Genomic DNA, 15,135 nt, shown 5'->3' with positions numbered 1-15,135 from the left:
ATGCAGCCATCAAAAAAATGAAATCTTGCCATCTGCAATGACGTGGATGGAACTAGAAGATATTATGCTAAGCAAAATAAGTCAATCAGAGAAAGACAAGTATCATATGATCTCACTGATATGAGGAATTTGAGAAACAAGACAGAGGATCATAGGGGAAGGGAGGGGAAAATGAAACAAAATGAAACCAGAGAGGGAGACAAACCATAAGAGACTCTTAATCTCAGGAAACAAACTGAGGGTTGCTGGAGTGGAGGGGTGTGGGAGTGATGCGGTGGTTGAGTGATGGACACTGGGGAGGGTATGTACTATGGCGAGTGCTGTGAATTGTGTAAGACTGATGAATCACAGACCTGTACCCCTGAAACAAATACATTATATATTAATAAAAAAAATTTTAAAAATAATAAAAACTGTAACAAAATTTTTAAAAAGATAACAAATAAGCCCATTAAAAAATGTTCAACATCATTAGTTATTAGAAAAATGCAAATTAAGGGCTCCACACTGGTCGTGGAGCCTACTTGAAAAATAAGTAAATAAAAGAAAAGAAAGAAACATGCAAATTAAAACCGCAATAAGCTATTACCACACACCTATCAGAATGGTGAAAATAAAAATAGTGACATTAAATGCTGGTGAGGATGCAGAGAAAATGAATGACTTCTATATTTCTGGTGGAAATATAAATGGTGTCTAGCCACTCTGGCAAACAATTTGGTAATTTCTCTTAAAAATATGCAATCAGTGATTACACTCCTGGGCATTTACCACAGAGAAATGAAAACTTATGTTTACATACATACACAGCAGCCTTTTTTGTAATAGCCATAAAACTGGAAATCCAGATGTCCCTTCAACAGATAGATGGTTAAACAAACTGTGGAACATATAGTGGATTACTACTCAGCAATAAAAAGGGATAAACTATTGATACGTTCAGCAACCTGCATGAATATCCAGGAAATTATTCTGAGTGAAAAAGGCCAATTCCAAAAAACTACATACTGCATGATTCCATTTGATTCTTGAACTGGCAGTTATAGAAATGGTGAATTGATTACTGGTTGCCAGAAATTAAGGAGGGAGTGTGTGGGAAGGAAGTATATGTGGTCATAAAAGGGCAACATGAGGGACGTTGGTGGTGATGGGAATGTACTCTATCTTGACTGCATCAATATCAAAATCCTGGCTGTGATATTATACTGGTTTTGCAAGATGTTATCACTGGGGGGAAAGTGGGGAAGGGCAAACAAGAAGTATGTTATTTCTCACAACAGCATATGAATCTACAGTTATCTCAAAAAGTTTAATTTTAAAAAGTAATTGTGTTTTTTAGTAAATTGTAAAGATGAATACAGACAGGAAAATGAGAATGAGATTCATGCAGATGTTCGTTTTCTCTTATTCTTTCTTGGTTTTTCCTGTAAGGTTTACGAGGAGCAATAGCATTTGCCCTGGCTATTCGGGACACAGAATCTCAGCCCAAACAAATGATGTTTACCACCACACTGCTCCTTGTGTTCTTCACAGTCTGGGTGTTTGGAGGAGGAACAACTCCCATGCTGACTTGGCTTCAGATCAGGTGAGTGGCATGTTTAACAAAGGATATGATTAAAAGGCATGGCTGCACTATTTCATTTCTGGTGTTGCTGATTTGGTCCAGAGTACAATGGCAGGTCTGTAACATTAACTTTCCCTGGGGTGAAGTTGACCTTCATTCACAAGGTAGAACCTTCTGTCCTCTGTTAGACCTATCACCAACTGAACTGACTTTTCCAAGAGTCCTAGAAATCTCAGGCTGATGTCTGTTTACAGTCTGTCTCTAGAAATGAATTTATTTATCTATGAATTCTTCCATTCAACAGTATTTATTGAATACAATGTAATATGTTCTGGAGTATACAAAAATGAGAAACATGTAAGTCTTGTCCTCAAGATATTCACAATTCAACAGGATTTATACAAAAAATCTGTAATACCAAGGAGAAAGTAAATTTGTTTTGTTTTTAATTCCTTATAGCACTTAGGATATAATTAGGGACACAGAAAATACTTAAATGTATTTGATTAGTGAACCATATGTTTAGCCAGAGGGCTCCTATAGACACAGTTTAGACAATTTCTCAAAGGAAAAGGCAATGAAACTTCCGTCAGGGGAACCTCCAAGAAGTACCTGGAAGAGGATCACTATAAACCTAAAGTATATAGATAGTGGATAGTGGCATCCATTGATTTTAAATAGATGTCATAGCTTATGCAGTCTCTTGATATCCAGAATAGCAGGGAGAGCGGAGTATAATAATGGGGCTTTAGGCAGGTTAGAATGATTATCTAGGTTATACAGCAGGGCCCAATAAGGAAGGATAGTGATGTCAACCATAGCATCCACAGGTGAAGGGTCTGGAGGTCCAACATTATTATGGCCTTGTCAGGTCATGGAGATGCCCCAGCAGGAATTAGCTCCAAATGGCCCAATTGATTCAAGGCCAGACTTGGCGACCAGCCAGGAGGGGAGAGCATTAAAGGCAAATCTATTTTTAAATGTTGTTGTCTTTATTTAAGTATATCTTTGACCTGGGTTCTCATTTTCAGATCCCCGAATGTAACAGTACTTTAGGTAAATCACATTTTATTTCTCAGTGCCATACATCTTAATGATCTTGCGATCCTTCCTTGGTCTCCACTCAATCTCTGTAAGGCAATTCCATACCCATCACATCTAACAAGAAAAGATCCATCTGACTGGAAAATGACTTCCAAGAAGATTCAGACAAGGATTCTTATGCCAGTACCAACACAGTGCCTAGGACATAGTAGGATTAAATAAATAATTGCTATATGAAACATTAAATGAATATAACCACAATGTAAATTGCTTTTTGTTAAGCACTTACTGATAATTTTCTATTTGACAAAGAGGAAAGAGAAACAGGACTCAAAAGAGATGCAGAGAGCTTATGCTTAAACTGGGCCAAGTAACCATACATTAAACCAAATTCAAGGAAATGAAGAACTTCTTGAAGTACTGTGACTATTGATAAACACATTAAAGGGCTTTGACCAAAGGTGAATGGAGAGTGTTTTGAAATGCTTGTTGAATTATTTTCTAGGCATATAAATGTGACCTGCAATTTCCTTCGCAGTAGTAGCTTCCTGTAGGTTCCTGTGGATGAGCATACATACTGCATTAAACTCTACAGCACTGGGTCCCCTGTGAACTGTTAGCAAGATAGTGGTGTGTTCAGGTTTCTGGAAAATAAATTTCAGTAGGTGGATCCATGCATGGAAATATTAGGGCTTAGAAAACAAAAGTTAGAGGATACTAATCCGTACAAGATAAAAGTATTAACTACCCCATCAGGTAAATTAGAATATTCAGAACATGAAGTACTGATATCAGCATTTTCCTAGAGTAATTAAAATGTCACTTATTTTCTACTGTTGTCTTTCTTACCCTGAAGAGGTCGCCCCCCAAATCAATAATGTGTTTTACCCTAAAGTGTTTACCTAATTCTCCTATAGTGTTTTCCAAAGGTATCCATTGATTTCAAATAGATGTCATAGCTTATGCAGTCTCTTGATACCCAGAACCGTATAGTAATCCAGGGAGTATAATAATGGGGCTTTAGGCAGGTTAGAATGATTATCTAGGTTATACAACAGGGCCCAATAAGGAAGGATAGTGATGTCAACTATAGCATCCACAGGTAACAGGTCTGGAGGTCAGTTTAGGCCAGCATTATTATGGCCTACTGGGGGTTATCAGGTCATGGAGATGCCCCAATGAAAATTAGCTCCAAATGGCCCGACTGATTCAAGGCCAGACTTCGTGGCCAGCCAGGAGGGGAGAGCATTAAAAGCAGGGCTGTGATATATTTAGGGAAAGGGGCTGACGGGGCTCCAGTATAATAGGCAAGGTGGAAATCTCAGCTGGGAACTAGAGTGTTAAATCTGGAATTGGTAGAAATCCAGTCAGAGAGATCACAGACCCAGTCATGAGAAAATCAGAGAAGGAAAACTGAAATTCATAGATATGTAAGTACCCAGGAGGTGAACTCAGGCAGACAGGAAAGACCAAGGTGAGACCAGTGGTTCTCAAACTTGAGTGAGCATCGGAATTGCCTGGAGGGCTCATTAACCCCCAGAGTGCTGGGCCCCTGCCCCAGTGTTTCTGATCTAATAGATCTGGGTCAGGGCCTAAGAATTTGCATTTCTACCACATTCCAGGCAATGGTAATGCTTCTGGTTCCAAGGCCACATCTTGATAACCACTGGGTGAGACTTCCTAACCCCAGGTGAAGATGGGGCTAATAATAAATACTGCCAGATTTGTTGGGAGTTGCCCAGGTCCAGGCACATCTAAGCCCTCAATTTAAACTCTTTACACCTATACTGGAAGGAGGCAGGGGCTAACTTGAGACGGAAGAGTCACGATGCATTGATTAATGGGAGGGAAATAGAACATAATAGAATAAACATAAAAGAATAGGAACAGGGGCCCCTGGGTGGCTCAGTTGGTTAGGTGTCCAGCTCTTGATTTTGGCTCAGGTCATGATCTCAGGGTTGTGAGATCGAGCCCCTCATTAGTCTCCACTTTGGGCGTGGAGCCTGCTTGGGATTCTCTCTCTCCCTCTCCCTCTGCCCCTCCCCCACAACAAAAAAGGAAAAAATTTTATTTTTTATTTTTATTTTTTTAAGATTTTATTTATTTATTTGATAGAGAGGGAGAGACAACGAGAGAGGGAACACAAGCAGGGGGAGTGAGAGGGAGAAGCAGGCTTCCCGCGGAGCAGGGAGCCCGATGCGGGGCTCGATCCCAGGACACTGGGATCACGACCTGAGTCGAAGGCAGATGCTTAACAACTGAGCCACCCAGGGACCCCAAGAAAAAGAAATTTTAAAAAAAGAATAGGAACATAAGTTAATGTGTGTACAAATGTACACACAAACATGACATAAATTTAGTTCAACCATGTATTAATGATATCATCATCATATGCTCTACTTCCCTATCATGGTTTATAGTGTTGTCAAAGAAATCTTCAGTTCCATCATAGCTTTTAAATGATAGTTGTCCTTTATTTAGACTGTATTTATCAAGGCTTTGCTTGTTTACAGAGCAATGCCTCATTAACCAACTTTCATGTCAGACTCTTTCTATAAAATACCAGAATATAAGTTAATTGGAGCTTTAATAAAATGACATGAATGGAGGAGCCCAAGAAGCAGGAATGAAAATGTGATAATGAATAAACACAAACATCCTCACTTGGTATATAATTTATTTATACACTTTGCATTGCCTTCCTTTCTTGATTTCTCTTAATTTTACATCTTTTGTTTTAAATTATTAGTATGTACTTGAGTTAGTTTTTACCCCAATAAAATGTGCCATTTAGCCTCAAACTACCATAGTAGGATGCAGATAAAATGTTTTAGATGAGGTAACAATTGATAGTATTACTATGAATTGCACTTTGATGGAAATGACTTTAAAACAGCAATGATCCTGTGCTTAGGGAAATTCAGAATGATCTTTACATAATCCAAAGCAATCTAAACATTTAATGCAATCCCTATCAAAATACCACCAGCATTTTTCACAGAGCCGAAACAAACAATTCTAAAATTTGTGTGGAACCAGAAAAGACCCCAAGTAGCCAAATTAATCATGAAAAAGAAAAGCAAAGCTGGAGGCATCACAATTCTGCACTGCAAGCTATATTATAAAGCTGTAGTCATTAAGACAGCATGGTACTGGCACAAAAACAGACACATAGATCAATGGAACAGAATAAAAACCCCAGAAATGGATGCACAACTATATGGTCAACTAATCTTTGACAAAGCAGGAAAGAATATCTAATGGAAAAAAGTCTGTTCAATAAATGGTTTTGGGAAAACTGGACAGCAACATGCAAAGGAATGAAACTGGACCACTTTCTGACAGCATACCCAAAAATAAACTCAAAATTGATGAAAGACCTAAATGTAAGAGAGGACACCATCAAAATCCTAGAGGAGAACACAGGCACCAACCTCTTTGACATCAGCCGCAGCAACTTCTTACTAGACATGTGTCCAGAGGCAAGGGAAACAAAAGCAAAAATGAACTATTGGGACTTTATCAAGATAAAAAGCTTCTGCACAGCAAAGGAAATAGTCAACAAAACTAAAAGGCATCCTACAGAATGGGAGAAGATATTCACAAATGACATATCAGATAAAGAGCCAGTATCCAAAATCTATAAAGAACTTATCAAACTCAACCCCCAAAAAACAAATAATCCAGTTAAGAAATGGGCAGAAGACAATAGACATTTCTCCAAAGAAGACATGCAAATGGCTAACAGACATGCAAAAAAATGCTCAATATGATTCATCATCAGGGAAATGTAAATCAAAACTATGCTGAGATATCACCTCACACCAGTCAGAATAGCTAAAATTAAGAACATAGGAAACAACAGATGTTGGCAAGGATGCAGAGAAAGGGGAACCCTCTTATCACTGTTGGTAGGAATGCAAACTGGTGAAGCCACTCTGGAAAACATACGGAAGTTCCTCAAAAAGTTAAAAATAGAACTACCCTATGCCCTAGCAATTACACTACTAGGTATTTACCCGAAGGATACAAAAATACTGATTCAAAGACAGATGCATCCCGGGCGCCTGGGTGGCTCAGTTGGTTAAACAACTGCCTTCGGCTCAGGTCATGATCCTGGAGTCCCGGGATTGAGTCCTGCATCGGGCTCCCTGCTGAGCAGGGAGTCTGCTTCTCCCTCTCCCGCTCCCCCCTCTTGTGCTGTCTCTCTCTTTCACTCTCTCTCTCAAATAAATAAATAAAGTCTTAAAAAAGAAAACAAAGACAGATGCATCCCAATGTTTATAGCAGCACTATATAGCCAAATTATGGAAAGAGCCCAGATGCCCATCTACTGATATATATATCATATATCTGTAATGGCATATTACCCAGCCATCAAAAAGAATGAAATCTTCCCATTTGCAATGACATGGATGAGCTCAAGTGCATTATGCTAAGCAAAACAAATGAGTCAGAGAAAGACAAATACCAGAGGATTTCACTTATATGTGAAATTTAAGAAACACAACAGATGAACATAGGGGAAGGGGGAAAAAAAGAGAGGGAGGCAAACCATAAGAGACTCTTAACTATAGAGAACAAATGAGTGTTGTTGGAGGGGAGGTAGGCAGGGAAAGGGCTAAATGGGTGATAGGTATTAAGGAGGGCACTTGTGATGAGCACTGGGTATTCTATATAAGTGATGAAACATTAAATTCTACTCCTGAAACCAATATTACACTATATGTTAACTAATTAGAATTTAAATAAAAACTTGAGGGCGCCTCCGTGGCTTAGTCAGTTAAGCATCTGACTCTTGATTTTGGCTCAGGCCATGATCTCAGGGTCAGGGGATTGAGCCCTGCATTGGGCTCCATGCTGGGTGTGGAGCCAGCTTAGGATTCTTTCTCTCCCTCTCCCTCTGCCCGCCCCCCCCCCCGCTCTCTATATAAATACATACATACATGCATACATACATACATACTGAAACAAAAATAAATAAACAAACAAACAAATAAATAAAACAAATTCTCCATTAAGTCTTGTCTTAAGCACATTCAAATTTCTTGTCCTAAAGCTATTTTGTTTTAAAAAATAATAAAATATTCTTAATGCAGCATTTCAAATAAATCACAGAACTTTGTTTCTCAAAATTCTAGAGAAAAAGAAAAGACCCCTGCAGTATTATTTGGGAGGTTTTCATGTAAAAGAAAGAATGGTTTCTTGATTAGAATCCGGATCTCCTCCCTTCTGTGGAATACATTAATACTGGTGGTGAGGAAAACCCAACCCTCAGTCTCCAAGGATTAGCTTTGCTGTTAGCCAGGAAACAAGAGATCAAGGGTGTCAGTCTTTTCCCTACAGAAGCCAGTAAACAGGATTATCCACCAAATGATCACACATGCTTACAAATAAACCTCAAAGACCAACAGGGCAGAACTCTCTGGCAGTGGCAACTGATTTGGGTTGGTAGCCCCATCCTTGGTTTAGGATAGGGCACCACATGGAGCTACGCAAGCACATGAGAATGGAGCCTATAGCATAGTGCAAACCTTTCCTGGGCTCTCCCACATAGGAATGCTGGACCTATCTCTTCAAAATATCTCAATCACCGTACAGAAAGCCTTACATACCAGAGCAATACAGAACTTATATTCCAGACAGCATTAGAAAGTGCCCTCAGGGGGCACCTGGGTGGCTCAGTCGTTAAGCGTCTGCCTTCGGCTCGGGTCATGATCCCAGAGTCCTGGGATCGAGCCCCGCATCGGGCTCCCTGCTCAGCGGGAAGCTTGCTTCTCCCTCTCCTACTCCCCCTGCTTGTGCTCTCTCTCTCTGCGTGTCTCTCTCTGTCAAATAAATAAATAAAATCTTTTTAAAAATAAAATAAAATGCTCTTTGGGATGCCTGGGTGGCTCAGTCGTTAAGCGTCTGCCTTCGGCTCGGGTCATGATCCCAGGGTTCTGGGATCGAGCTCCACATCGGGTTCCCTGCTCGGCGGGGTCTGCTTCTCCCTCTCCCTCTGCCTGCCACTCCCCCTGCTTATGCTCTCTCTCTTTCTGTCAAATAAATTAAATCTTAAAAAAAAAATTAAAAAAAGAATGGCTTAGAATGTGTTGAATGTGATTATGGAGTCAGGGTGGGCTCAGAATCAAAGTGCTTGGGGCGCCTGGGTGGCTCAGTCGTTGGGTGGCTCAGTCGTTAGGCGTCTCCCTTCGGCTCAGGTCATGATCCCAGGGTCTTGCGTCAGGCTCCCTGCTCCACCGGAAGCCTGCTCCTCCCTCTCCCACTCCCCCTGCTTGTGCTCTCTCTCTCGCTGTGTCTCTCTCTGTCAAATAAATAAATAAAATCTTTTAAAAAATAAAATAAAATGCTCTTTGGGATGCCTGGGTGGCTCAGTCATTAAGTGTCTGCCTTCGGCTCAGGTCATGATCCCAGGGTCCTGGGATCGAGCCCCACATCGGGCTCCCTGCTCTGCGGGAAGCCTGCTTCTCCCTCTCCCACTCCCCCTGCTTGTGTTCCCTATCTCGCTGTGTCTCTCTCTGTCAAATAAATAAATAAAATCTTTTAAAAAAAAGAAAGTGCCCTCAGCAAGATTTCTATAGCTTCCAGATTTTGGCTTCTAACATCTCAAACAGTAATGGTCATTATGAAGTACTTAATCTGTGCCAGATACTAGATAACAAAGTACAAGGCACACAACCTCCCTGTGCCTCAGCGTCTAATCTATAAAATGGGATAATAATAACTACCTTCTAGGGTGGGCAAGGCCTGGCAAACTGGCCCAGGGTTGGGCTGTTGAGCTGCAGAGCCAGACCCCAGCCCAGGCAGCCTGAGCCCATGACCTGTATGCCTAACTAGTTTATTCTTCTGTGGCCCTAAATAAATGAGCTTATTCCTGATGCCTGCAATCTACTTTGATTAACAAATCCTCTAGGGAAAAAGAGATGTGCTTTTATAACCAAGACAGGCCTGTTAAAAACAAACACAGGAAATCTTCATCCATCATGAGTGATTAGGTTGACTTGCTTATACAGCGCAGAAATGTTTTGGTGCAGATTTTCTCTTTAACCTAGAACAGTTAAAGGTAAACGAGGCTAACCCTGGTCCAAAGTAGCCAAGTGAGGAAGCTTGTCTTCCTCAGTTACAGGAATTTGGAATTGTAGGAATTTGTCACCTACACATCTATCTCCCAATCCCATTCAGGATCCCGTCAGCCTTTTGTCAGCCTCTTCCACATATCACACAAAAAATTAATACACTGGCCTGTGTCCTTTGCAGAGTGAATGACCTAGATAGCACAATGTCTCCACCACTATCATTATTTTAGTTAAAAATTTTATGCCATGCAAGAATGCTTTCTTTATCATTTATACGTACTGACTACAAAGTTTTTAATAACAGCCATCATAGGAATACACATAGATGTAATGGGAGAACTGTCCTTTGTAGTATTTTTTAATTTTAAACAATAGCAGAGTTAAATACACCTGCTTACAGACATTATTACTGAGGTGAGGAAATGTCAATTTAATATAATGGAGGAATTCAGATAATTAAGTTCCCTCAATATCTAGTTGTGTTCCATTGGGTTTCTTTTCTAGTAACCAAAGTCTCATGCATGCTTCATAATTTGCTTCATTGGTATATTAATATAGTAAATCAGCACATGTAATCTGGAGCTGGACGGTGTGGGTACCAACCTTGCCTCATTCCCTTATGAGCTGTGGGATCTTGAGCAATAAATTCAGCCTCTCTATCCCTCAATTTTCTTATCTATAAAAGTGGAATAATAATACCTACCTCTTTGGATTGTTATAAGGATTGAATGTTGCATGTATGAAGAATTTAGGGCACGCTTACTGCTGTGCTCAACAAATGTTTCTGTAACAATACCCAAATGACCAACTATGAACCTTTTCTTATCCAAACACTTTTTTTACTGCTTGTGGCATATGTATACACACACATACATACATATAAATATTATTAATTGTATTTATGAAAGCATGGTTTACATGGGAAGCAGGAAAAAAATAGTCCCTGGAGACCTTAGTTCATTTTAACTAGTACCTAGATTTGTCAATTTTACAGACAGCTCCTATTTCTGCATTCAAAATGATAAACCTGTTAAAGAAAAACACTCACAAAAAGCATTACCATTATCTAACAGCTCAGGAAGATTCTAGAGCATGCTTCTATTTTCTTCTTTACATAAGCTTTGCTTAGAATCTTATCTGATACTTAATTTGTACTGTTTCATCAATTTGTATAAATTTTATTATTTTACATTGATTTTGTACCAATTTGAATATTTTGTATTAATTTGTATCAATACACAGACCTCAGAAATACCTCCTGTCATGAAACACGGAAAACCAATTTACTCATCTGAATGTAGACTTCATATTCCTTTATATTCCTTACCCTTAACCCCCATGTAAAACTATGTTCTAGTTTCTGTAGGTTCTTCTAAAAAATGTTTCACAACTCCAGATATTTATTGCTCAAATCAATCTAGTTTGACATAGTCTATTAAAGACATTGGATAATAGTCATAACTTATTGTTGATCTAAAAATAGCCTAGGTTTATACCAAGTATATGAGCTAGAATCTCCTAAATTTGCTTCCAATGCCATCTGGCTTCTTTAATATGCTTTCTTTCTGTGTACAGAATCTTCTTACAGCCTTTATCTTCACACTGCCAGCTACCCTCCACTAGGCACGTCCTTATTTATCTTCCCCAACATGCTCTTGAGAACATCGATATCAATAAGCTTCACACATTTATTAAGTTTACCAAACAATGAACATTCTGCTCTATTGAAGAGAATTTATTAGCCTGTTATCATAAAGTATTATCCAATACAGGTGCCTTACTTTAAGTAATAGGTGTATCTTTAGATAATAAATGAAGTCTGAAAAAAAAAGTGATTTTAAATTCAATAGATAAAACTTATTATTCAAAAGTCTGTGGAGGGGGTTCCAGTTCTGGTCACGACTGAGTAATAGTATCTACTCCCCCAGGTCTCTTTCACTAAATGTAACTAGAAGCCCTGAACAGAATACATGTAGCAGCTATCTAAGGGCTCTTAAAAGTAAATAGTAGCAGACAGATTGGGGAAGGAAACCAAAATTCAGAGTATGTACTATCAAACCAGCAGTGAATTTCCTATTTTTTTCCTCTCTGGAATCTCTTGACTCTGACTCAGAAGGAGTTCAAAGACCAGAATTATGCAACAAGGAAGACAGAACTGCAAGAGAAATTCTCTGTTTGGGGCACAAGGAACAGGAAAGGAGCCCCCTGTGGGTCAGAAGAATGGGGGAAATCCCTTGGGTACGTTTTTGTTGTTTATTTCATTCTGTCTCATCCCAGTGCCAGGCAGTCCTGATGCAGCAGCAGTGGTGATGGCAGCAACAGTTGAGCAGACCCCTAAAATCCAACCAGGGGAACGCAGGTCCTAAGACCTTGGGAAGAATTCCCATTGAATTTTTCCTCTCTCTCTCTTAATCCTCCCACTGCTTGAGCTCTGATGCAGGCGTAATATTATGGAAAAATTATGGGAAACATGTAACAGTGTAGGGAAATGAAAGCCCTGTGGAGGAGATTATAGAGTGGAGAGAGAACAAGAAAGTGATCCCATAAAGTTGTGTATAAATTTTGGAGCTCACCTCCAAGTTGTGTATGCATGTATCTGACCCTAAACAGCACACCAAAGGCTTTGAGAAATGAGCAACAAGGGAGAGACTCACTCAAATTCCAGACAGGACACTGGATGGCACACATTCAGGACAGATCTGAACACACTGCAAAGACTTTGAAACACCTGACATTGAAACCACAGGCAACAGAAGATTAGTAAGACTTGTGTCTTAGACCTAATGTGATTGATTGCCTGGTAAAAGACAGTATCAACATTCACCGTAGGATAATCCTATGTCACTTAACATATCTAGATCCAGAGTCACTTAACATAATATTTAAAATTTCCAGGATAAATCCAAAATTAGTCATCATTTGAAAAACAGAAAAATCTTAATATCTCACAAGGGAAAAGACAATCAACAGATACTAACCCCAAGATGACACAGATTTTGGAATGAGCAGATCAAGACTTTAAAGCAGCTATTATAACCATGCTCCAGGAAGAGCAAACACAATGGAAACAAATGGAAAAATGGGAAAAAGTCAGCTGAGAAATAGAAGCTACCAGAAAGAAAGAAATGGAAATTTTAGAACTGAAAATGAAATAACAAAATGAAACGTTCACTGGATTGGATTAACAGCAAAATAAAGGATGACAGATGAGTCAGTGAACTTAAAGACAGATTATTAGAAATTATCCAACTTGTACAAAAGTAAGAATACAGTTTAAAAAAAAAAAAGCCAAAGAAATTTCTTCGGGTGGAAGGGAAATGATATTAGAGGGCAACTTTGAACAACAGAAATGAAGGAAGAGCAACAAAAATGGTAAATATCTGTTTAATAGAATAGGCTATATTTTTCTTCTTAATATCTTTCAAATATATATGATTGTTGTAAGAAAAATTTTAACATTGTCTTATGGCATTTTCAAAAGGGGAGTGGTTAAAGGGACCTGTAAGGTGGTAAGTTTTCTACATTCCACCTCAAGTAATAAAATATTAGTTCAAAGGAGACTGTGAAAGTTAAGTATTTATATTATAATTTCTAGATCAACCACTAAAAATGTCTAAACAAAAAGATATAGTAAAAAATCCAATGGCTGATATGGAGTACGCAACAAATTCAGATAACGCCAAAGAGGGCAGGAGAAGAGGAAGAAAAAAAAAGCAACAAACAGAAAACAAGTAATAAGATAGTAATTCTAAATCTTAACACATCAATAATTATATTCAATTTAAGTTGTATAAAGATATAAATTTTTAAAAAAGAGAGCATCAAAGTGGATAAAAATAAGACTCAACTATATGCTGACATGCTGTCTATAAGAAATACACTTTAAGTATAAAAATATAAGTAGGTTAAATACGAAAAAATGGAAAAGATGTAAAATATATGTACCATGCAAACACCAAAATAAAGCTGGAGTGGTCGTATTAATAGAAAACAAAGTTGTCTTTAGAACAAGAAAATTTCTGAAGGACAAAGAGGACATTACATAATGATGGTAAAAGGGTCAACAAGAAAGATATGACTATAAAAATGTGTATGCACTTAATAACATAACCTTAAAATACATGAAGTACACATGTAAATACATAACACAGGTACATCTGAAAGGAAAAATAGACAAATTCCGACTTGGTTGGAAACTGCAATACTCCTCCCTAAGTAATTGTTATAACAAGTAGACAGAGTATCAGCAAGAGAATAGAAGAACTGAACAATACCATTAACCACTAGATTTAATTGACATTTATAGAACACTCCACCCAAGAGCAGCACAATACATATTCTTTTCAAGCACACACAGACACAGCAAAATAAACGATATCTATTAGAAATTTGAAAATATATTGAAGTAAAGGAAAATGAAAATACAGCATATCAAAACATGTGGGATGCAGCTAAAGCACCGTTCAAAAATAAATTTGTAGCTCTTCTAAATGCTTATATTAGAAGACAAGGAAATTCTCAAATCAGAAATCTAATCATTCAGAATTGGAAGATGAAGAGAACAAACTAAACCCAAAGCAAGCAAAAGGAAGGATACTAAAAGATTTGTGCAGAAACCAATGAAATTGATAATAGAAGAACAATAGAGAAAAATCAATAACCAAAATCTGGTTCTTTGAAAAGATAAATAACATTGATAAATTTCTAGCCAGACTAACAAAAAGAAAAAAAAAGATGTAAATCACAAATATCAAAAATGAAAGGGGACTATCATGACAGACCTTAAAGACATGAAAAGGATAATTAGAGAATACTGTGAACAACTCTATGGACATAAATTCAACAAAATGATGAAATGTACAATCCTGGACAACCTGCCAAAAACCATTCAGGAAGAAATAAACTGAACTATCCTATATTCATTAAAGAAATAGAATTATAGTTTAAAACCTTCCAAAAAGAAAACTCAAGGCCCAGATGGTTTCACTGGCAAAATCTTCTTTGGAAGAGGATATAACACCAATTCTAAATAATCTCTTCCAAGATAGAAGAGGAAGAAATTTTTTCCAATTTATTTTAAGAGGCCAGGATTACTCAAATATCAAAGCCAGACAATAACATCATAAGAAATAAAATTATAGACAAAATCTTTCATGACCATAGATGCAAAATAAAATATTAGCAAATCAAATCCAGCAATACATAAAAAGACTAAACACAACTATATGAGATTGATCCTAGGAATGCATGACTGGTCCAATACTCAAATATCAATCAATGAAACCTATCATATTTTTTTTATTCTTATGTTAATCCCCATACATTACATCATTAGTTTTAGATGTAGTGTTCCATGATTCATTGTTTGTGCATAACACCCAGTGCTCCGTGCAGAATGTGCCCTCTTCAATACCCACCACCAGGCTAACCCATCCTCCCACCCCCCTC

At 38.1% G+C, this 15,135-nt stretch overlaps 1 protein-coding gene across 1 annotated transcript in view; it reads left to right on the top strand.

Moving 5' to 3' along the window:
- SLC9A9 (solute carrier family 9 member A9) overlaps positions 1–15,135 on the top strand; it is a 510,696-nt gene that overhangs the window by 311,127 nt on the left and 184,434 nt on the right. Inside the window, exon 10 of the mRNA XM_081806463.1 lies at positions 1,432–1,585. Within this exon, the coding sequence (XP_081662589.1) occupies positions 1,432–1,585 (154 nt within the window). The remainder of the gene's footprint in view (positions 1–1,431; positions 1,586–15,135) is intronic.

The sequence above is a fragment of the Leptonychotes weddellii genome, chromosome 1 (genome assembly GCF_054177405.1).
Source record: "Leptonychotes weddellii isolate Sample4059 chromosome 1, ASM5417740v2, whole genome shotgun sequence".
Lineage (NCBI taxonomy): Eukaryota > Metazoa > Chordata > Mammalia > Carnivora > Phocidae > Leptonychotes > Leptonychotes weddellii.
Note: the sequence above shows the minus strand (reverse complement) of the source record. Positions and strands in the feature narration are given on the sequence as shown.